At 36.6% G+C, this 25,690-nt stretch overlaps 1 protein-coding gene across 4 annotated transcripts; it reads left to right on the top strand.

Moving 5' to 3' along the window:
• Positions 1-393: 393 nt before the first annotated feature.
• Positions 394-25,463, top strand: LOC149133361 (uncharacterized). Of its 4 annotated transcripts, XM_089360172.1 has the most exons (8): positions 402-933; positions 8,076-8,176; positions 8,287-8,352; positions 11,025-11,087; positions 13,344-13,412; positions 19,267-19,349; positions 24,736-24,934; positions 25,192-25,463. In XM_089360172.1, exons 3-8 carry the CDS (start codon positions 8,293-8,295, stop codon positions 25,300-25,302), a joined length of 585 nt encoding a protein of 194 aa, XP_089216298.1. In that variant the 5' UTR covers positions 402-933; positions 8,076-8,176; positions 8,287-8,292; the 3' UTR covers positions 25,303-25,463. The 4 variants fall into 4 exon arrangements, with proteins under 4 accessions (XP_089216296.1, XP_089216298.1, XP_089216295.1 ...); XM_089360169.1 differs by lacking the exon at positions 8,076-8,176 and having other exon boundaries at positions 407-933; XM_089360170.1 differs by lacking the exons at positions 8,076-8,176; positions 11,025-11,087 and having other exon boundaries at positions 394-933.
• Positions 25,464-25,690: the final 227 nt, after the last annotated feature.

Raw genomic sequence — 25,690 nt, 5'->3', positions numbered from 1 at the left:
AGAAATATCTAGATAAGATCCCAGGAGAACCATGTCTCAGAGAAGTAAAAAAAATTGTGCTGACAAGTACTGCTATATCCTTAGAGAAACCCTATCAATTTAGATGTCTGTGTTGTATCACTAAAACACCAAAATATTTATAAATTTCATCCATGGATTATTATTTTTATTATTAATTTATATGTATGTACATACATGCGCACGCACAGACACATACACAGATATATATCTATACAACTACCAATGTGCACTCACAAAGCTTTCACCAACCTGTCCCTTGCAAAAATGCAGCACAGTGCTACTGAACATGGAACCATGCGAACCATGTAATTAGGAAAAATTCGTATTTAAGATACGAATTTTTCCTAATCACATGGTTGTATTTCGTAGTATTCCTTTAACATTCTCCCTTCCAATAGGATATTAAATATTTTGTATGATTGTTTATATATAAGTCATGTGTGTGTGTGTGTGTTCGTAAGAGAAAGAGATAGACGGGTAGATAGATACAAAGACAGATAAACAGACATACAGGCAGACAGACAGACAGATAGATAGATAGATAGATAGATAGATAGATAGATAGATAGATAGATAGATAGATAGATAGATAAATAGATAGATAGATAAATAGATAGATAGATAGATAGATAGATAGATAGATAGGTAGATAGATAGATAGATATGCGTGCGCTCGTTCCGGAAGTGAGTGAACGCATATTCAGTACTTACCGGATATTTCTGACGTGTATCTTTACACCACGTCATTATCAGTGTTGTACCATAGACAGTAGGATATCTGTAAAAATAAAGGCGATGGAATTCAGACGATATACTTATTTATTTTCTCTCTTTCTCCTACTTGTATACAGTATAACCAATGGCCCATCTGCAAAAGTGTCTTCCTCTCACAGAGGAAATATTTTGTCACAGGTAAGTTTTGATATATCAACACTGGAAGTAAATAGACTGAATTCTTTTCATTTTAATTCTTATAAATTCTTTTATAGATTTCTAGCTTTGATTCGGTTCCAGTTATATATATCATATAATATCATAGTAATTGACATGCATAGATCATTGTGTTTCGGGATATTCCTTCCCTGTTCTCATTACCAGATTCATCTCTCTTTCTCTCTCTCTCTCTCTCTCTCTCTCTCTCTCTCTCTCTCTCTCTCTCCGTATGTATATATATATATATATATATATATATATATATATATATATATATATATATATATATATATATACATGTATATATATTAACACAAAAGCATGCAAACATATATGCATACACATATATACAGGCAATTGACAATTATTCAGATTAACAAATTAGATGTATCAAATATTATAACAGTTCGGATATGAAATACAAAATATGTATATATGTATGCATGCAAAACGAGAGTAAGAAAAAAGGAGAGAATTTCAGTCGATGAATATTTAATTATAAATATGCAGATATTTATTTTAATAGATCTAACTTACATACAGTACAAATGAAAGGCAAAGATTAAAGGGTTAGAAATAAAGGTTTTATAATTCCAGCAGCTGTTGGACGTATAATACCTTTCTTCAAACCCTTTAATTTTCTCTGTCGTTTGTTCTCTGTGTAAGTTGGATCTATTAATATATATACTTATACTGTCTATTTATACTTAAATATTCATAATCTGAAAGTCTCCACTTTTCACTTTCTCTCGTTTTGCATGCATACATATATACATATTTTGTAGTTCATATCAAAACTGTTATATTTAATACTTCTAATTTGTTTATCCGCATAACTCCCTGAATATCTGGTCAACTTGATCACTCGTTTAATCATTGCTTACCCCGTGGAGTTGGTCTCTTTTAAATACATCAGAGTGTATGTTTGAATCATTTGAGCACAACTAAATGTTCTCTGTAGTGAGAATCTCTGGGTCTCATCTATGGATCACACACACACACACACATATTTGCATATATATATATATATATACATACTTTCATACACACAGGTACACACACGCGGACACAATCACACACACAAACACACACTATGTATATATATATATATATATATATATATACACACACACATACACACTCGAAGGGTGTTCATTAAAGATTTCCCCTGACTCACTTCCGGTTATTGCCGGACACGGAATTTAAACAGGAATAATCATACTCGTCTCTGTATGTCACATTGTAAATTGCAGCATTCCACTGGTATTCATTTGTCTTTCATGGTTGCTGAAGTGGACTAAGGTATTATAATGGAGGAAGTTGAATGCACATCCGCGATCAGGTTCTTATACTAGAAAGGCCATACACCAAAATAGACTTTCGATGAAATGAAAGAAGTTTATGGTGATGATGTACCATTTATACGACGTAATCAATCACTGGCATCACCAGTTCAAATGTCGGATATTAGTGGAAACTGTTCCTATTCCTGGACGACCCACCATTGATGGCGATACCATCCATAAAGTGGAAGTCGCCATTTTAGAGGATCGTTGCATAATTATTCGGCATCTAGCCCAAAAAGAGATAATAATAAGTGTAGGGTCCGTGGAAAAATTATTCACGACCATTTGCTCATGCGGAAGTTGTCTACACGATGGATTCCTCGGATGCTCACATCCTTTCAGAAGGAGGAACGAGTCAATTGCTCCCAGGCGCATTTGGCAATGTGCTAAGAAAAGGAGTAGAACTTTTTCGGCAGACTTATCGCACAGAATGAAACATGGGTCCATCACAATGATCCTGAGACTAAAGTCCAGTGGAAGCAATAGAAGCATGATAATTCACCACCTCTAAAGAAGTTTCGTGTCCAACCTTCTGCAGGTAAGGTGATACTCACAGGTTTTTGGGACCAGCGCAGAGTAGTAATGATGAATTTTCCGGCAAAGGGCACCACAATTAACAGAGCATAATATGCTTCTCTGCTGCAGAAATTGCGGGACGCCATCAAAGCAGAGAAGCATGGCATGATAAGCAAAGTTGTTTGCCTCCTCCAAAACAACGTCCGAGATCACACGTTGCCAAGACGAAAGCACACTTCTGCGACTATGAAATCTTACCTCATCCCTCTTACTCTCCCGACTTCGTACCATCTGACTTTCACATCTTACCAAGCATGAAGTCTTTATTTAAAGGGAAGCACTTTTCGGATGATGAGGAACTTATTCACGGAAGCATGGTGTTCTTTCGTTCCAACCATCGCAAAAATCGACAAATAGGGGAGAAGCACTGCAAAACAAATACGCATCCCATGGCAGTGCGACTCCAGGAGCAGGCGCCGGTCGGCAGACTGTTGCATAAGGGCAGATGTCTGAAAAAGCATTTTGAAACGGAATAACATTGATGCCCTTAGTATATTATAGAACAACAGAAGGAACGCAAACAAGTAAACAAACAGACCAGCCAATATTTATGATGCTATACACTACACCAACAGAAACAATTAAAAGATGACCTTAAAAAAAGTATCATTTATCATTTCAGACAATAAACCTCAACGGCTAATGGCTGTAGTAGCTTACCAATTGGCCTGTTTAATTTGGAATTCATTGAAGAAAGTCATACCTTAAATGAGATCGTCAAAGGAATGTACCACCCATCCTTGAAATCTGCAGAAATAGCAACAAAATTAGTCCATCACTTCACACACCTCCATCCGCATATGACTACTATTCATTCCTCTCTTTCCATCACCTTCCCTTCCTCTCCACTAAATACACATAATTCAATCAACCTTCGCACTGGTCAAAAGGGATAGGCATACCTCTGTTCAGCATCTATTAATGTTAAATCGCCAGAAAAAAAATGAATTCATGAAAATGATCAACCCACTGCCCACGGATACTACGCACTATACTATAACTGAAACCAAGAATACGGTGTATGATCTTAAGAGAAGTGTGATTCTGGAAAGCGCGTAGTGAGGCATTAAATTTTCATAAATTCCATCCAAAGACTACTACTACTACTACTACTACTACTACTACTACTACTACTACTACTACTACTACTACTACGACACACACACACACACACACACACACATGCATTGATAAACATACATAAACATATACCTGTATATACGTGCATGAATTCATACATATGTACGAATATACATACATATCTAGATGTACATATATATATATGTGATGTGTGTGTGTGTATATATATATATATATATATATATATATATATATATATATATATATATATATATATATATATATATATACAAGTTGTTTGTAAAGTAACGCAGCATAGTATTAAAGACTTTCGATCAATTACTCAGAGATCAATGGGAGATCGACATTATTCATTGCCAGTCCAGCAGTGGCTGGAAGACAATTTTCCTGGCGCGTTGATTGGACGAAGAGGGCCAATTGAATGGTCAGCCCGCTCGCCCCCCCCCATGTAACTTTTTGTTTGGGCAGTATGAAAAAATCTGGTATATGGTCACAATCCACGTACTGTTGATCAGCTTCGAGGGAAAATACAAAATGCTTTATTTACATATGATAGAATGTTTTGGAGTTGTTGCAACAACTAGCCCAAAAACATACTATCTACTCCAATTATGAAGAAAAGAGAGGATGAAACCAATAAACTGTATACAGCCTGTCTACCCTATGTGAAAGGCCTCCCCGAAAAGATACAGAAGATATGCGGCCCATATGACATCAGGACAGTATTCAAGAGTAATACAACACTTCGCACATATCTCCTTCGAGTAAAACCACTAATAGAAGAGAATATAACCAAAAACTGCGTGTACTCCATCCCATGCTTCTGTGGTTGGTTATATAAAGGTGAAACATGCCGGCCCTTCAAAATAAGGGTAGAGAAACATCGCAAACTGTGGCACAAGGAGATATTAATAAATCAGATATTGCTGATCATGTATGGAAAAATGGAGACCACCTCCCGACGTGGGATGAAGTTAAAATAATAGACAGAGAACATTACTGGAAAATGCGAAAACTAAATGAAGCAGCATATATGCTAGGACACAACAACCTCCTAAGCAGACTGAGTGCATATATGAATAGCATATAGGAACCGGTATTAAGGAAGGATAGGAAAATATTAGATTTATAAGCTCTAAAAATTCACTCCATACTTGCCCGCGGGCATATGGCGTAGTGGCTAAGAACGTGGACTAGTAACCCTAAGATTCAGAGTTCGAAAAATACCTTAGGAATGAGAACCCTTGTTCGAAATTTTCCCAAGACACCTGATGGAGGCTGGAAGGCATGTCAGCCGAAACGATCTGTTAACAACAAACAAGATGAGGACAAATATCCGTCAAATGTAAATAATGTACGTCATTCCTCATCTCTTAAATATAGAACTGTATTACAAAATGCTGTCCGTGAGATCGACACAGAATTGTGCCAAAAGGTGTGCCGATCTACCCTGTCCCGAACTGATCGTTACATTAAATAGAGAAAATGGCGAACATTTTGATAAGTGTCTTTGGGCGTACTTTTGAATCCACGTTTTATAAAATTCTTTTTTTTTAATATTCTTCACTGATTGTATGCTAATTATATGTGAGTAAAGATCAGCATTCACTTGTGTTCAATATATATTTTCCTTAATGCGCTACGTTACAATACAAACACTCTGTGTGTGTGTGTGTGTGTGTGTGTGTGTGTGTGTGTGTGTGTGTGTGTGTGTGTGTGTGTGTGCGTGTGCGTGTGTTTGTGTGTGTGTGCGTGTGTGTGTGAGTGTGTGTGTGAGTGTGTGTGTGTGTGTGTGTGTGTGTGTGTGTTTGTGTAAGCATCTATGTATGTATATCCTTTTGGTTGTTGATTATTAAAACTGTCAATTATTTTCAGAAGTAACAATACACGCTGCAACGCCGCTGTAGAAACTTCAAATGTTAATAACAATAAAACTTGCATCAAACCAAATTTAACTATACTCATATTGACTGAATTAATTTGGTCTAAATTCATGTTGGCCTAAGAAACATTTGAGATATGACCCTCTATTCAGCATATACGTTTTTGCAAACATCCTTTGACGGTGTTTGAAAATTTCAACATCCATTTTCCACGCTCACATATATACCACGAGTTTCACTAGAAACACATTTAACTTAAACTATAGTTGTCTCCCCAAAAATTGTTTATTGACCTTCAGTGTCAGTAAGTACAAGTGCATGAGGAAGAGCCCATATTGATCTTGTAAATATAGACTCCTGATAACTGTCCTCTGATTATGTGCCTTGAAAATGTACTGTGTTACACTGCTGATATCACTGGCATGGATGGGCCCACAAATACTTACGTAGGATTGACTGAAAATGTCTTCAAGAAAAGATACACACAGCACTTGCCAGTGTTTAGACATATGAATAAAAACATGCAACATTTTTGTCTATTATGGTATGGAGCGTTAAAGATTAGACAGTAGCCAATTCTCAAATAAACTCTAGTATCATAGTGAAAAACTAACAGATGAAATGAATGAGGCAGCAGAGCCAGAGTTAGTCCCTGCATTTCAGAGAAAAAAAATTAAAAAAACAAAAACAATTGCATATCTTCAACAGCTAACATTTCGGACGTTAGGGAAGAAACATTTTCTCTTCCTTACACAAATAACAGCTCGAGGTGTCCACATTTTACATATGAAGCCTTTCGATTGCACCACTTACCCAACCAGGATAAATTTGATATATAATAACTGATATGCATATGCATTATGAAGATGTAAACTCGTCGCTTTCAGGAATTCGAGTTGACTTCAAAGCCGTCTACTTTTGTAATACACATACAAGGCATATGTATATATATTTATATCTGCAATAAGAGGAGGGATATACCGAATTGCCAAATGTAAAATGTAAAATGCCAAAGCTGATTCCTTCAGATGGTGCATTTTATGATACATTTCCATCAACTCCCATCCGATGTTGCATTTTTTGCTCTTGGCTACTTAGAGTGTAAAATACAATGCTGATAATAAGGAGAATGAACTTTATGTTTAGTTCCAGTTAGTTTATTCATAATAGTTGTCCGACACGTGCTTCGATCACACTAACTGCATATTGCTGCATATTTATATGCTGCAATTTATGCAGTTTTGTACGATCTTTTCAGGGTGTATATATATATATATATATATATATATATATATATATATATATATATATATATATGCATATATATGCATATATATATATATATATATATGTGTGTATATGTGTGTGTATTTATGTGTGTGTGTGTGTGTGTGTGTGTGTGTGTGTGTGTGAACATATATGCTACGGCACAGGCATAGATGGTATTTCTATTTTATATAGTTTGACGGTACCTGTGGCAGCTTGGAACTGAAATCTGAATAGACGTGTATTTTAAGGTTTTGTCACTCCCAACACCTTAAATTGGTACTTAGGCAGTTAGCCATGGAGATAAATTTTGCAATGATTATTGTTAGAAATGCAAAAATATAAACCTAGATCGAGCACCTGCAAATTTCTATTCTATTTGGCACAGATGTTCGCTTTCTGACTAAGCTTTAATATAATACGTCGACAGCTCTTGGGCAAACCATTTCACCTACACAACACAGTTTCTTTTCTCTCTTTCTTTCTCTCTCTCTCTTTCTTTCTCTCTCTCTCTTTTTCTCTCTCTCTCTCTCTCTCTTTCTATCTCTGTCTCTCTGTAGATAGATAAATAGATAGATAGATAGATAGATAGATAGATTGATGTGTGTGTTGGCACTCAGTCGCTTACGACGTCGAGGGTTCCAGTTGATCCAATCACCGGAACAGCCGGAGCCTCGTGGAACTTTAGGTGTTTTCGCTCAATAAACACTCACAACGCCAGGTCTGGGAATCGAAACCACGATCCTATGACCGCGAATCCACTGGGCCATTGCGCCTCCACAGATAAATTGATAGATAGATAGCAATATGTTTGTCCTACTTTGTATGTATTCGAGTACATGTTCTTACTATCCCTATTTGCCGGTTTGATTGATCATTTTCTTTATATACAACGTTGCATATGAACTGTTCTAAATAATGTGATTAATTTCTCATTGTATTTCTCCAGTGATATGATATTACTGAAGTGAACAAATGCGTAATTATGGATTCCCGACTGTTACATCATCCACAGCGCGCTAACAGCGTTAGTCTACCGTTTGTAAAGAAGTAACTATATGATTTAATTCATATTCGTATGTAAATTTGTGCATTATACAATCTTATATAGCCTTAGTTATGATACATTTGAAAATAAGAGACCTTTTCTTTTTCAACAGTTGAGTATGAGTATTTTCGCGTCATCTGGCCTGAAACAAAAACAAATTATGCGTAATATCTTGAAAGTAAGTCGTTTTTGGATTTCTATAATTTATTTTAATTAACCATTAATCTAACATTTATTTTCATTAATCACAATTTGGGTGACAGGTTTCTTTAGTCAGAGTGGTTTGGCTTTATTTTTTAAATAAAATTACTAACTCTTATTTATTTTCTCTTTTCCCATTATTTCAGGCCCAACCTAAATTCATTTTGTTCGTTAATTTACATGATTACACACACACACACACACACACACACACACACACACACACACACACACACACACACACACACACTCACTCACTCACTCACACACGCACACGCGTGCGCATTCACGCGCGCACACACGTAATTATTTGGATGTTGGGTATATGATTAGTAGTATGCTGATTAAAGTACTTTCACAGTTTAGACTACCTGATGTCATCCATTTTACTTTATTTTGTTCTTTCCGTGTCATTCCTGAAATTATGTGGCCTTCGGGCCCTCTGGTAATGAACTCCATTTGGAGTACATTAATATTTTGATCTAGTTTTATTTGTACTTTTATCATTTTTTGGCCTTCCTTAAATTTTCCATCATGATTTGCAGTATCAGGTGGACGGTATAGTGTGCATATTATTACATCCAGGTGTTTTATATACACAATGACTGTGTTACAGACTTAGTTTGAATACGCCAACAAGGTTAAGGCTGTAACATTTTCACAGATGTACATGGCGATTCCTCCGTGGCATCTTTTTTTCTCTGTCAGTATGAAACACAGCATGCTTAGGCATATGTTTCTCTGCACGATTTATTTACTCTGATAGATATATTACTTTAATTGCTATATAAATTATTTCGTAAGTGCTGTAGAAAAGTGTCTCATATATGAGATATTGTTTTTAATGCTAAGCTGCAACAAACCTCTCATATTCAACAGCAGTATTGGCGCGATATCTGGCTTTACAGTAACGGTGGCCGTCCTCGATCTATTAGTTGTGGTGACCCTATATGTGGATGACAGCTGTTTGCGTATTTTTTATACCACACTCTAAACATTCTTATACTTGACTGCTACAATTTACATTTCATCTGCATGAAGTATTTTGATGGAAGTACATGGTATATGTTGAATCTTCTTTAGTTTGTGAGCTTTGGACTTTGACTCGTAGCGTTTTCTCTTTATCTTGTTCGTGAAGTAAAGACTGGCTTCTTTTGAGTACTCCTCGGTCTGAGCTCAGCACGAGAATAGTTGAAATTTGTCCTCATCATTCAATATAAGCAGATACCTTCTGTGTGGAACCTACAAACGCTGTGGAACCTACAGACAATGGCGGCCTTCCGTATAGCATTGGCATTGTAAAGATATCAAATAGTCGCCCTTTTAACCACGTTCCAAACCTAGTAGTTCAATATGGAGAGTTCAGAAGAATCTGAACATAACCATCTGTCATCTCTTCTCTTACACTTTTGGCCTTAGTCAACGTTTTTCTAATCAGAGAAGAATAAAACATAGCATATTCGTGGGTTTTTTTAAAAACCTTGTTAAATAGGCCTTGGCACAAATCAAACAGTTGATTTGTGTCTTTGCAAATATGAATTTGCCGCAACTCAGTACAGCGAATGTCGTCGGGCACCACAGTTCTGATAATCCATTCTAACATCTGAAGTTCTTAAGCAGTGGCCCACTTCGCTGTTCCAGATTCGTGGAAAATGTTTTGAATCCGTTGGATGAATTGTGGTTTCATATAGTGACCGAAAATTTAGAAGTTTTACTGTTTCCTACAGTTGAAACATTCCTGCCCAATGCTTTTAATTCTTTTGGGACATTGTGTAGAAAAGATATTGCTACGTTTACTGTTATGTAAATGCGGTAACACGACTGCATGTCTTTTCACTTTCTGCGTTCTCATTTTATTTGCCATGGCAGATTTGAAAGGAAAATATTCTACCTCTTAGAGGGATATGACTACATTCAAATTTACAGTTCGATTATATTGAAGTCACTGAGGCTCACTATGAACGAACATTTATTCGGAATTTTGGAGCAACAGTTGAGGAGATGCTTCCCTGTCCCATCGTCGCTCGAATGAGCTAAATATGGGTTTATTTAAAGAATGACTCAAAATTCCCCTTAAAACAGTTCGGAACCTGTACGGGTCAATTCCTCGACGTATTGTTCAACCCCCTGTATGTAACTGAACATGTACGCACTGATACAGGAATGGATGGCATTGCAGATATGAATTATATTTTACATAATTTGTCAGCACCTTTGAGGACAAGGAGCTGAAATTTGAATGCAGGTGTTCTTTTTGGTTTTGTGACTCCCAACTTCTCAGGAGTGGTACCGTGGCACTTTCACACACAGTTAATATCTGCAGTGGTTATTAGTAGAAATCAAAACATTTTGTACTTGCAGATCTTTCAAAACCTTTAATATTATGCTGACTTCTGCTGGGCAAACGATTTCAGCTGTATATATAAAGAACTAAATAAAGTGGATAGTTTCCGAAAGTATACCTCCTGCCAAATATTATAACTGAAATCAACAAACTTGTGCTTCAATCTTAGAGAGTATTTTCGACTTATATCTAGTAGCAGCATGCTACCAGTATCAGTTAGGTGTTTCTGAAAGAGTAACTATATGATTTAATTCATGAACTTTTGTGTTTAAATTGTCTACAAAGGTTCATTTCTTTCTCAACAGCTTGTCAATAATTTGGAGCCTGGTATACCGACAACAGAATTTCCTGCGACTAACCTTCAGAATGTAAATTGTTTTGTAATGTCTTTCCTTTCATTGTGTATGTCACATTTTATAATTCATCACAAGTTATAAATTTTACAGAAATAAATTTCGTATCAAGTGATATTCTCGTTCCCATTAACTTGCTATTACTAACCATATCATCATCAAATATATCGATGACAAAATATTCTTTTCTACTCTAGGCACAAATCCGAAATTTTGGGGGAGGGGGCCAGTCGGTTAGATCGACCCTAGTACGCAACTGGTACTTAATTTATCGACCGTGAAAGGTAAAGTCGACCTCGGTGGAATTTGAACTCAGAATGTAAAGACAGACGAAATACCACTAAGTATTTCGCCTGGAGTGCTAACGTTTCTGCCATCTTGCTGCCTTATATCAACGACAGAATACTAATATATAAATATATGTACTGGAGACATTTACATTGTACAATATAACTATTTGCAGATACTGGATGGCGAAAATTGTACAAATCTGTCATGATCAAGAGGCCTATCTGTCAGGGAAAGCATGTTCTGACATAGACTAAATAAAAATTTATATAAGACATTCTATTGTAAAAATTTCTTAGCAACGACGGGCTTTTCAGTTATTATATGTATATGTATATATATGCATATATATATATATATATATATATATATATATATATATATATATATATATATATATATATATATATATATATATATATATATATATATATATATATATATATGTATGTATGTATATATATTAGCATATTCTTCATTGGCCTGTGGCTGTCATGCCTCCTTCGGTCGTGAAGATGAAGGGTTCTTCCATTGTGACGACTGCTGCTTCGTCTCAGTTGAAGAAGCCTTCATCTCCTGCTGCTTCATCTCAAGGTTGAATCCGCAGACCCAACTCGCGACACGCTGCAGGTGCAATTCAGACGTTAGTATTGCCTGCACGGGCCCATACAATAATCCAACAAAATCAGCAACGTCATTGATTGTCCTGGGACGATTCTCATGCTGAAGCTGATGAATTTCCCCACATTTCCTGGGCTGACGCTCGTGGCAGGCCTACCAGATCGCTCATCGTTTTCCAGGGGTGTCCTTCCGCTTTTGAAGCACCTGTACCACTTGAAACTGTGCGTACAACTCACTGCCTCTTCATCGTAAGCTTGCCGAAGCATTCTCAATGTTTCTGTAGCAGACTTCCGGAGTTTAATGAAAACTTTCATGCTGGCTCCTTGTTCCTCTCCATGATAAAGTCTCAGACTACAGCATACACGTGATCACAAAAACACAAATTTCACAACTAGCGAAGTAAACACAGCGGTATTACTCGGCGCACTGCCTCATGAAAGTCAGTTAGCTCTCACTGCGCACGCAACTGTGTGCTATTCGTTGGCGCGCTACAGAAATAGTCCAGGAACTTTGTTATACCATCTCGTATATCCATTAGATGTGCCTTTTTTATGTACGGAAAGCAATATTAGTCTCATACTTTGTGTATATTCGAGTACACCATTTTATTGTCATATAAGTAAGTATTAGTTGATTTGGTTTACCATTCTACTGTATATGTAATATGTTCTAAATAACTTGCTTAATTTCAGAGAATGCTTTTCGAGTAAAATAATTTTAGAACGTTAACAAACTCGTGTTTAAATCTTAAAATATATTCTCCACTTCTCCCCAGTGTCACATCAGTGATAACGTGCTATCATTGTTAGTCAACTTTTCATAATGTTCTTATATTTTTTTACTTGTTTCAATCATTTGACTGTGATCATGCTGGAGCACCGCCTTAAAGGGTTCTAGTCAAAGAAATCGACCCCAGGTCTTATTCTTTGTAAGCATAGTACTTATTATGTCGGTCTGTTTTGCCGAACCGCTAAGTTATGGGGACATAAACTCACCAGCATCTGTTGTTAAGTGATGGTGGTGGTGATGGTGGCATAGGAAACGCAGACACAGACACACACGTAAAGAAAAATATATATATACGACGATTTTTTTTCAGCTTCCGTCTACTAAATCCTCTCAAAAGGCTATGGTCGGCCCGAGACTATAGTAGGAAACACATGTCCAATGTGCCACGCAGTGGGACTGAACTCGGAACTATGTGGCTGGGAAAGAAGCTCCTTACCACAAAGCCACACCTGCGCCTAGTAGACTAACTATTAAATTTAATTAATACCGTTTTGTTCCTTTGACATTATTTAACCTGTATAAAATGTAAGTTTTGATCTACCTGAAAGCAGAAGCTCATTTCCTTTTCAACAGATTTCCAAGAACCTATCCGCATATTTTAATACACCAGAAGGATTTCTTCGCCATTTATTTGGATCTAATGTAAGTCGCTTTTGCATTTCTCGTATCTTGTGATATTCCTTTGATATTCTCTTACATGACAAACATCTGTATTAAGTTCTAGTGATTATGAATCGGAATATGTGCGTGTATTTGTGTATGGCAGAATCGTTGAATCACTAGACACACTTTGTTGTAGCAATTACAATTTCGTTAGGTCTTTTTACATTCTGGTTTCAATCCCATTGAACTTTCGGTTAGACGAAATTCCTATAACAAGACACAGAACTTTCTTTGATGAATCGCAATTCATTTTAGTGTAAATTGTACGTACAAATATTTATTGGGATAAAAGCCTAGATATGAGACAGTGAGCTTACAAAATCTATAAATCCCAATTACAGAAGTCGTGTTCCGATTTGTATTTGAGGTTGTTTCAAAACTTTGGTGAAAGATATGAACGAAACCCTTCATTTTTATATTTGACTTGAGTATCTGTTACCTTACATCCTTTTAGGAGATCATTCATAGACGTCACTACATAATGTTTAATAAATGTAAGTCAATAAACCTTGTCCTGAATCAAACAAAAGATAAAAAGTGAAAATGACGAACTTATTATATCGGTGAAAATTTATAATTTGACCTGAAGCTTTCTCTGAATTTTTTTTTTTTTTTTTGTGAACAACAGTTACAAACATTTGTGTCATGTGTAAACTCTTCGAAAGAAACAGCACAGCTAATCCAGACAAATTGCATTGGGGGGGGGGGGGGGGGGGGGTTAGCGGTTTAGCTAACTTTGAATTATTATGAAATTTATACTGGCCAAAACACTTCATACTTAGACTTGGAAACCTATTAATACCTTTGATTTAGGCATCCTTGTATAGATTAAGCTATGTTGAACATATAGGACCGGACCATCTCGGTGTTTGCCATCTTCCTTGCTAATATTATTCTAGAGGGAAGAATTGGATTTTTTTGTGAAATTATATCTGTTTTTTTTTTTCTGGAAATGTTGTCCTCATTTTGCTTCAATATTGCCAGTAAGTCTTCTTTATATATTCTTTATGTATAATCTAAATTTCAATTCATTTAAAATATTTAGCGTACACCGATTGCTACGTCACAACTTACCTAAAATATCTAAGTTCATGCTATTGGCCATCTTGAGTTATTCCCTTAGCCATGTTTTGCACTTTTTGTAAATATATGTAAAAATTTTTGGTGTTAAAAGCGTTCGACCAGTGCCAGTAATTATGTATTTAGTTTACGAAGACCTTTGCGTTTATAAAAACGGTTTTAAAACTACGTTTGCACAGTTTTCCAGTGTAAATACACTTTGAGTTTGAAGCCATTTTCTTACATATATTATGTTGAATTTCTTATTACTTTTAAAATATTGGGTTTTCCCATAAATAATGCGGCTTTTTCAATTGCATGAACTAAAAGTCGGAGGGGGATGGGATAAACTACCTGCATCAACATGTTATAAAAGCAGGTAGTAATTTTACCTTATATTTATTCTTAGTGCAAGTACTGAAGAGTGCAGTTAAATTTTAAGTTATTTTTTCAATGCTGTAGTGGAAGTGACAAAGGAGCATATTCGGCATATTTTGCTTTATGAGTTCAATAATGACAACAACGCAACTAAAAACGCGAGGAATATTAATGTAGTATATGTGATCAGACAATAAGCGTAAGTCAGGGTCAACGGGGGTTCTAGAAATTCTGAGCCGGAAACTACAGCCTAGATGACGAGCTTCGTCTTGGAATATCTGTTGAGCTCGACGTGGACGTCCTCCAAACCCTGGCAGAACAAAATCTCATCTTGACTATTGAGAAACTAGCAGAGAAGCTTGGATTTGGCCATTGGAAAAGTCAGCAAATTGGGTCAACGGGTTCCTCACAAACTTCCCGAATCTAATCGCGTGCAGAGAGTGAATATGTGCTCTTCTTTGCTGCCACGTCTCACGAATGAACCGTTTTCCCAACGAATAGTGACTGGTGCCAAGAAATGGGATCTCTTTAAAAATGTCATAGTTCACTCACACATACACATATAAACGGTCAACACCACACACACACAGCACACCCACATACACGCACACAGCACACCCACATACACGCACACATGCTATCTCACATAGACATGCACACACATACACACAGAAACTTCCTTCTCTTACACTCTCCTGTCTTAGAAAGAACTTTTTCTTCACCCATTCCCTTCCGGTCATTTCAAAATGTAACAACATGTGGATCGTTAGCTAATTTTTCCTCCGTCTTCCTTTTCTCTGGAACTTTCCTCTGCCTCCTGTTTCAGCAGAAAGGCTTTGCTCGAAACGTAAAACTACCTTTCTTTCCTTCCCTGAGCGTATGCTAATACTTTCTATCTACCATGTCCTCGCGTTGTTGTTTTTTCGTTTTTTATTAATTATATATATATATATGTGTGTGTGTGTGTGTGTGTGTGTGTGTGTGTGTGTGTGTGTGTGTGTGTGTGTGTGTATATAGTGTACTGCTCCATGATGGTAAGGTCAACAAAAAAGTACTCCATGTGGTGATTAATAAAGAATGATAAATAAATACAGTACATATTTTTATGTGCTGTTATTGGTTTCATGTGCCGAGAGCAAGCCAAACTGTTATTTAAGACCTATGATATTCTAGCACAATGATTAGACACAGCCTACATGGCATAACAAACTAAAAATGGGACGATAGAATAAGAGGAAAAGTGGGAAAAGGCGAGCAAGAAGTAGATATGACAGGTGGAAGGTTGAAAAACTGTTAAACGAAAAAGACATCAAAATATGCAAAGTGGTGGATAGGTAGAATTATTTCCCCTTAGAACATTAAATATAGGAGTAATGAGATAGCACCTTAGAGTCTGTGGTACAGTTATTCAATTTATCAGCAAGAACTTAGCCATATGCTTACAACTGCTGAAAATCTTGCATCTTGAATTAAGCAGTGAGTTAGAGTTCTTAGAGCTGAAAAGGATCTTGATTTCTTTCAGCTGCGGATAGATTACATTAAATGAAATTGTTAATGCACCGATATAAGATACATTCGTATGAAGATTAATAAATTTCAACGGTTTTACATTCGTATGATTTTTGAAAACTGTAGGTTTAAAGGAACGTGGTGAAATATGAATCCGATTAATTGCATTAATTTCTTTAATCTTCTTAAATATTTTCTGCGCATTTATTGGGACCTTTGTACTCTGAATTTCAAGCGAGTCGCTAGTCTTCGGCCATCGGAATCTGAATGAGAGTTCGATTCAAGAGAGTTAATGTTTACTACTGGAATTTAGCCTGTGATTGGCCGAGAAAAGTCACACGGTGTCACATCTTGAAGTTAGTATTTCAGCGAGAACAATAACTTGGAAAATACCGCATCGTGGAAGGAAATCCAACGCGTGTTGACCAGGAAATCGGTCACGTGTTTTTTTTTTTGGGGGGGGGGGGCAAGTAGGAAGGGGCAGTAGATGTGAGAGCATATATTTATATATGTGTACATGTAATTGCCCATATGTCTGCGAGGACAATTTACCAGCATTAGTGATCTTGATATCAGAATCATTTTGAATGCCAGAAAGTCAATTCTGGTCCATAGCCAGTCCTTCTGGGTGAAGAAAGAAGTCGGTTCATTGTTTGATGTCTCTATGAGGAGCTGTGACGGGGCTGAAATCACCGACCTGGTCGGGTCTGACATTTTCAATACCATCAAGATACGTAGCCATCCACAGAGGTCGGCTCTCTACAGAGATGATGGCTATCTCAACCCATATGAATGGTCACACTATGGACAGGTTCAGGAAGGACTTGATAAAAATATTCATAAAGTTCGGCCAGTCCATAACGGTTACTACGGTTTATTCTTGGACGTAAACTTAGAGCTGAACACGTGCAAATACTACCTCTACAGTAAGCCCAATGAAGACACGGTATACATCCACAAGAACTCAACCACACCCCGCTGTAATTAGAAACCTGATTTCAGGCATTAGCAAACGGGTATCTAAAATCTCAGCCAACATGGTGATCTTTAATAGCACACTGCTACACCGATACTTTGGCCAGGAGCGAATTTTCTAAGAAGCTCACGTATGTGGACAAACCCCCAACCTCTTCTCACCTGAAGACAATTAGAGAAAGGAAGATTTTGTGGTACAACCCCACCTCCATTTAATCTAGAAGTTTCTACTTCTAGATTAAATGGTGGGGGTGTACCAGACTCCAATGGCCGAAAATAGCTACACGCTTGAAACTCAGAATACCAAGGAGTTTGAATCAAACTGTTTTCATCGAGATATGTGTGTGTGTGTGTGTGTGTGTGTGTGTGTGTGTGTGTGTGTGTGTGTGTGTGTTTGTGAATATGTCATAAGTAAAATAAAACAACGTAACCTAAGCTGTGTGAAATTTATAGGACATTTATAAAGAGAAAGGAAGTCTTACAGCTGTTTTCGGGATATTAAGGATATTCTTTCATCAGAGGGATATTCCTAATATACCTTTCTCTTTATAAATGTCCTATAAAGTCCACACAGCCTTGGTTTTGTGGTCTCGTTTTATTTAACATATACATGCTCACACACGACCTGTATTATACCCCTCACTCATATTATTTTCGAACCGAGAGTCTAACTACGGTCCACCCGTAGTACTTACATAGCTTTACCGGCCATCTTGGGTCTTCTGGATAACAATATCTCAGCGGCGCGTTCTGTAATTGAGGATGACACTTTATTTTGCGTTGCCCCTGTTCACTCAGCTGGTAAGAATGTGTAGTACTTGCTATTCAAACGGCATTGCTATATTACGTGTCACTCTCGACAACACTGAAAATTACGTTATGTGTACGCGTATTTGTGAAGAACACATCCTCTTGCATGTTAATTCCACGAGCTGGCTGTTCTGTTGAACGGACCAACAGGAGCATTCGTCATCGTAACCATCAGGTACTGGTGTACACACACACACACACACACACACAAGCACACACACACATACACACACACACACACATATATATATATATATACAGAGAGAGAGAAAGAGAGAGAGAGTGAGAGAGAGAGAGAGAGAGAGAGAGAGAGAAAAAGAGAGAGAGAGAGAGGCAGACAGACAGACAGACAGAAAGGCAGACAGAAAGAAGAGAAATTAGGAGCAGTTTGGTTAAATGGTTGAAAAGTTCGCTTCACAATCCCGAGATCCCGGGCTCGCTCTCACTGCGTGTTATGCAGGAGAATTGTCATTATCTAAAGCCTCAGGTACACCCATACGTTCTGAGTGTAATTAGGTAGAGGGGAAAATGTAGAGAAGCCGATCTAGTGGGGGATTGTACCAATAATTCAAACGGTACATATTTTCTGACACTACCATTGTGATTCTCCCTATAGAAGTATGTTAAGCGCGCTCGTGTCTGTGGTATTACTAAGCCATTTATACAACTTTCGGACATAACTATGAGAAGGCTATATTGCTCTTCGGATACAAAACTCTGTAGAAATAATCCGTTCATTAGAGAATGTCTTGTGGAGAGTAAACAGTCCTTCCATGAACAGCATATCTAGAAAAGTACCTCTGAAGACATTCACAAGAAAATATATAGATCATTAATGAACGATGTGCTTGCAATGATCAATTCAATCAATTCACTTCTTAAGTAAAGTTTAGTGTCAGAGATCGTGTGGTGGCCGTATGAAACATCATGACACAGTCAGTATAAGTGCTGTAGAATCATTATAACAATACATGAATACACGTTTTTCGATTTACCGCATTGTACAATTTTCTTTGTCGCCTATTATCTGTTTACAGCTATTTAGTAACGTTAAATGTAGGAAAACTCTGTTCATGGTTTACATCATTTCTATTATTTACAGGACTATAAATTATCTCTGAATTTACCATCATGCAAAAATATGACTGTGATAGTTATGGGCATTCCAAAATCACCTTGTCGCAGGTAACATTTTCAACTTAACATTTTGTTCATAGTAAATGAAGATATAATGGTATACATCCCTGTATATCTTAGTTATTTGTAGGTCTACACTTTAAAAATTCTTCATAAGCTAAAAATGGAGGAAACATTCCTTGTTATCATCAGAGAATGTTAATCATTCTCCTATGATTTTACTACTTTTACCTCCAGTACCATTAACTTCATATCATCATCTGAAGTTATACTGAACTATATATATTCAATGAGGAACAGTTGTATCCTTTCCAATTTTATATACAGAATAATTAACTAGGTTAAATTCGGATTTCTTTTTGCATATAATCCTAGGTTTCATCCTCTTTATTGTTATATTATTTACTGAATTTATTGTTTGTGTTAGCTTTACATGAAGTTCTGTTTTTTATCAACCTACTCGTTGATAATTATCTAGGCTTCTAATTTTGCTATTTTCCTATTCAGTTATGAATTTATAGATATAACTATCAGTCGTAACTTGAATTTTGGTAATCCGTAAATCAAATTTTAATTTACATAGAATGTTTTGCTTTATCGGATTTGAATAAAAAGATTGTATGAATTATTATTACCATTTCTTTGTCTATAAAGAATACTAATTTTTCCTCTAGATGAATGAACTTAATATTATCCATGATACTCAATTCTTTTCGTTGTCGCATTGTATGAAACAGCGTTATAGTTTACTATTTGTTTGTTAACCGACAATTAAAAAATCCCAGGGGAAATATTTCTAATTAGATTACCTATAATAGATGAAGGATAATTAGATGATCTATGTATATAGTGTATGCTGTGGGTTGACTTATCTGTATTTTTATTTTCTATTATACTTATAATCATTATCTATATAATTTCTAACATGCTTCTAATATGCATATTTTCGAAAGGAATTTATGCATTTGTATCTGAATGCCCTTTATTTCGCTCCAGAATTCGTCTGTATCATATATACCTACCATTGAGCAATATACCAGAATAGCTATTTACATATATATTAGAGGCCAGTAGTGTCCTTCGGACTTCCGACATTCTTAATTGATTTACAAAAGTAAGGAAATTGACCATTAATTATGATTTTCATAGCTGAAGGGAACATAACTTTCATAATATCACCCTTTTCTTACCTTTTCCGTTTTTATTCATTTTTTCCTCATTCAATTTTTTACATCAACTATCCCATTTCTTTCTGTTGGTTTTCCATGCACCATAGTCTTGATTTTTATATAAAACAAGCCATAAGCTCAGAGGCTGAGATTGCTTGGAGATTGAAGGTATGTTCTTAAAGCCAGCGTAGCCACATTTCTTACTGGCATCAAAATATTAATAGCTCTTTATAAGATTCAATGTACATTAAATCTCTCAATGAATGCAATACATTTACGGCTTATCTTAACTTTACAGAACAGCAAACTATGTATGTATGTATGTATGCATGTGCTGTGCGAGAGTACGACGCCCCCTGGCGTCGTACAGCTTCAAGAGAAGTAAGAGGAATAACAACAGGAGTTGCAAAACAACAACAACAGCAAAGGCATCAACAACTAATTGAGTTACAGTCGGCGAAATCAATTTCGATTACATTGGTTGCTATTACACTGTTGTAGTGCATTCATCTATCTATGCGGATATAACAGTATGTATGTATGTATGTATGTATGTATGTATGTATGTATGTATGTATAAATATATGTATGTATGTATAAATATATGTATGTATGTATCTATCTATCTATCTATCTATCTATCTGACGCTAGACACATCGGCTCCCATGTAAGTTGCTTTGTTCATCTGTAAAAAGTCTAATTTTGTATTTTATCATTTGTACAAGTTGTATATAACACAAAATATTTTTTAGACCATATATTTTTCTAAACGGGAATAGCTCTATTTCCAAATAGCTTTATTTCCAAAAGTTTGAAAAAATTTTCCACGATCCTAGCCATATTCTGTAAAACGAATATGGCTAAGGTATTCAACGAGGCCGATTTCCCGCCCCTAATGCCAGAGGCGAAAGAATCTAATGCCGTCCCGCATGAACGCAGACAGGAGGTGGAGAAAAGCAATGCCTCTGGGTCTACTGCTGCTGCCTCAACCACCACCGCCACCATCACGTCCAAAAACTCTGCTGCTACAGCAGTCTCGCCTGCCACCACCACCAGTGACAACATCAACAGCAACAATAACAAAACCAAGAACGCAAGGTCATCGGCCGTCAACACTGACACCACGGATAACTTTACCACCGAAAAATCGAAAAATGCTTTCGCCCTGTATGGGCTCATCAAAAACATGTTACTCGGGGGCGTAATTTCGCCACTGTTGAAGTGCGCTCCCAGAGTGAAAATATAGCGAAGCAATTTTCGACACTCTCTCTCCACACGGATGACTTGGTGATGATACCGAGTTATCTTGGACAGAGAGTGACGAAGGTGACAATAAAAAAAGTGCCTTCAGAAGTAGAGATGCAATGGATAGTATCTGTCATATGCCTCGAAATGGAGGAAGCAAATAAGCTGGAAATTGTTGTTGTAGAGAAAACAAACTGGGAAGGGAAAAACCTCGAAGTCTTCCTCCACATCATTGAAGAGGAGTCCCAAAAAATTACCACATATATCAAACTGGCAGAGGACCACAAGTAGTATGTAGTGGTGGAAGGAAGGCGGCCACGCTGTTAAACATGCAACAGCGAAGCACACCTCAAAAAGAATTGCCCAACTGCCGCGAACCAAAAACAACAAGAGCAACTACCAAAATCCACGACAAAACTCCTACTACCAACACCACCATCAACTCACAAAGCAACAAGAAGAATACCAGCAGCACCAACAACTGAGAAGACAACAACAACTGCAAGAACAACAAGTGAAGAAACAGAAGAAAAAAAAGAAAATTCGAAGACTGTTTCCCCCTCCTACATATCATATACAGCTCACACAAATAACAAGCAGCCAACACCAACAAAACCAGCAACACAACCACTCACAGAAACACACACAGACGCTCACAATTTGCCCTTACCCCCTTCCGATTCCTCGGAACTCTCGTCGGAAGACGAAAGTAATGAGGAATGGCAAATAGCCAGAAAAGGAAGGACGAAGTGGAGTAAAAAAAAGAAAAGCAAACACCAACAATGCAGGGAAATAGCCAACTTCTGAAAACACTCCAGACACCAACACAAGCACACACAACAACACGAGCAACTAAACCCCAAAAGTAAACACACACACAATGCTCACTGCCATCAACACAAAAAACTCAGAGTTGATGGAATACATCAACACAAAAACAAACATAAACGACGACATAAAAACCAACAACCACCCGTACACAACACCGCCAGAACACATCAAAATACTACACATAACACCAACCCTGCACCACACACTAAAATCCATTTTTCCCAAGGCAGTTGGCAAATGCCAAAAATATCTGGCGAAAAAACTGTACAGTGATCTCCTCGAGGAAAACCCGAAGGAGGAGACACAAAAAAACTTTCGAACTGTGAATCTCTGTTCCTATCTTTAGAACTTAAACACTCACATCAAGATTATGCTCGAAATTGGTTGTATACAGATGTAAACATTGGCAAGCTCATATAAATAACCCATACAAATTTATATAACGGAGACGACTTACCTATTTATCTATTAATTATTCACATAATTCAAGCGACGCAAGTTAATTATACCTTTATATGCATAAAGGTATAATTGGCTTGTATCGCTTGATATATCTTATCTGAACACTTTCTATCTTTTGAACCCAAATTAGGACACCCAGCACGTCTATAAACATGAACTTAAACATTACTTTCAGTTTAACTTAACATGAACATTACTTCCAACTATGTTCAATACGTTGTACTCCAATAACTTTATACCTTTGATTTCATTGCTCCTTCTTAACTCCATCTCCTTCACTTGTTGCCTTCACTTTCTTCAGCAAAGATAGGAGTTATTTATCCTGTTTAGGCTATGTTAGTGGCATTATTCTGCATCTGAGAATTTTAATTGTCTGCTTTAACCTTCTTAGACATATCTAAGATTCTGAAAGCAACCTTAGTTCGTTTGTTTACGTTTATCGTAAGATGAATTCATAACATATAAATTTTTCTCCTTCCTGCTTTATTACGTATAAAATACTGCACCACACAAAATTTTATTTTATCTTTTGGAAAACCCTTGCATCAACAAATATAGAGCATGATTATCGAAGTAAACTTTAGTAATAATAATAACTTAGTTTAAACAAGTAATTTTTATTTCATTAACCCCCCTTTTTTGCCCCTTTTGATTTCCATTTCACTTAACAATACAATCTCTCTCTTTAGATTAATAGACCATCCATCACCTTTATAAATTGTCATACACTTAATATCTTACTAGTTTATACAAGCATCATTTTCCTATACATAAGAGAATTACTCTCCCCAGACACAACAGAATATGCTTCAGCACACGAAATCACATAAAAAATCTTGCAAACCAAATCCAAAAACATATATATACACATACACACACGTACACACAGATACAGGCACACACTGAAAGAAAAAACACACTCACACAACATACACATACACGCACACACACACACACTTAAAAACTGCTTGCTCACTTTTCTACTGACCATCGTCCACAACCACTCCCAAATAATTCCTGCTACTAATTCCTTCTACAACGTTAAGCGACACACACACACACACACACACAGTAACAGATAAACAGCCAAACCACACACACCCACGCACCCACACGCACATACACCTGCAGTTATTACACACACACACACACACACACACACACACGGACCCGCGCGCACGCACACATACATACCTCCCTCTCTTGCACTCTCCTGTCTTAGAAAGAACTTTTTCTCCACCCTTTCCCTTCCGGTCATTCCACAATGTAACCTCATGTATATCGTTGGCGATTTTTTCTCCCTCCGTCTTCCCGTCTTTGGACTTTCCTATATTTCCGACGAAGAGCTCTGCTCGAAACTTCAAATTCTCTTTCTTTCCTTTCCTCAGCATCCAATAACACAATATCTGTATCACGTCCTCGCGTTGGTGTTTTTTTGTCGTTTTTCTTGTTTGAACTCTCTATATTTATATATATGTATATACCGAAGATGACGTCTAGAAGACTGGTTCTGTCCCAGTTTTTAAATACGTTTTTACTGGCAAATATTTCAAAGGAAAGCAGGCTGGGAATACCCCTGGAATAAGAGGTGTGGGTGTGCTTTATGTCTTTATGTACATACATACACAAATGTGTGTGTGTGTGTGTGTGTGTGTGTGTGTGTGTGTGTGTGTGTGCAAGTCTGTTTGGGTGTGTATATTTGTGTTATATTTTCATATCTTTACAGATTTACTATAAATATCGCGAATGGTATCTATTTACCTTTACATATGGATGTCCGCTTTTACGCTATGAAAAATCGGAGAATCATTGTTTATGACAGCTATTACCGTGTATATGTTAGACAAGAAAGAATCTATAAATTTCCATTTCTTTGTGATGTCCCATTTCAGATTGTGATATATGTAACTCCACATGATTTCAAGGTATGCCATATTATTTTCATATTGACTATAGTAAATGAGAGTGAATTCATGCTATTAAACACCGACATTTTGTAAAATGAAATTTTTAGCATATGTGATTTGAGGAAATTAGTAGTGGACCTAAGGTATATCAAAGGTCGCATGTTTGTCAGATGGGTCATTAGCAATATGTTTCTAATTTCTGATGCTGTTCTTATTATATTGATTAAATTTTTGATTTTAAGGAAAGTAATTGTAGCTTTTCTTGTACAATTTAGATTTTTGTTAATGGTCATCATAGCCACACCTTCACAAATCGACATCGTATCCAAGGGAAGCAACTGGAGATATTGAGAGAAGTTGAGGTTATTTCCGTGGAATTTAAGTAAAACTTTGTTCAAAACTGCCTGTCCTCTTCCTTCTGTACTCAGAGAAAATAACTAACATTAAAATATTTCGAACCTATTTATGGTTCGTAGAATAGAAACGATTCACTAATAGCAGAGTTGATGAAGCCTCCCAATAAATTTGTGACTTTTTCATCGTACGATGAACGTGATGCTGTTTGTTTTTATTTAAAAGTGTACCTGGAGTATTATACGATACATAAATATATACATACATACATACATACATGCATACATACATACAAAAATACCCTACCGATGTTGAATTTCCAGTGAAGGAGCCTTAGATCCAGGTTAGAAACCGGCTCTTTATTGGCAAGAAATCTTGAAATATAACTGAATAACGACATCAGTATGTGCATACATACAT

Source organism: Octopus bimaculoides, chromosome 11, assembly GCF_046866305.1.
Source record: "Octopus bimaculoides isolate indiv1 chromosome 11, ASM4686630v1, whole genome shotgun sequence".
Taxonomy (NCBI): domain Eukaryota; kingdom Metazoa; phylum Mollusca; class Cephalopoda; order Octopoda; family Octopodidae; genus Octopus; species Octopus bimaculoides.
Note: the sequence above shows the minus strand (reverse complement) of the source record. Positions and strands in the feature narration are given on the sequence as shown.

Coding starts and splice junctions, on each gene's coding strand:
- LOC149133361 (XM_089360169.1), top strand. CDS start 685: ATGCGTGCGCTCGTTCCGGAAGTGAGTGAACGCATATTCAGTACTTAC. Junction 934..8,286: donor GAGGAAATATTTTGTCACAG/GTAAGTTTTGAT, acceptor CTTTTTCAACAG/TTGAGTATGAGTATTTTCGC. Junction 19,350..24,735: donor CCAAAATCACCTTGTCGCAG/GTAACATTTTCA, acceptor ATATCTTTACAG/ATTTACTATAAATATCGCGA.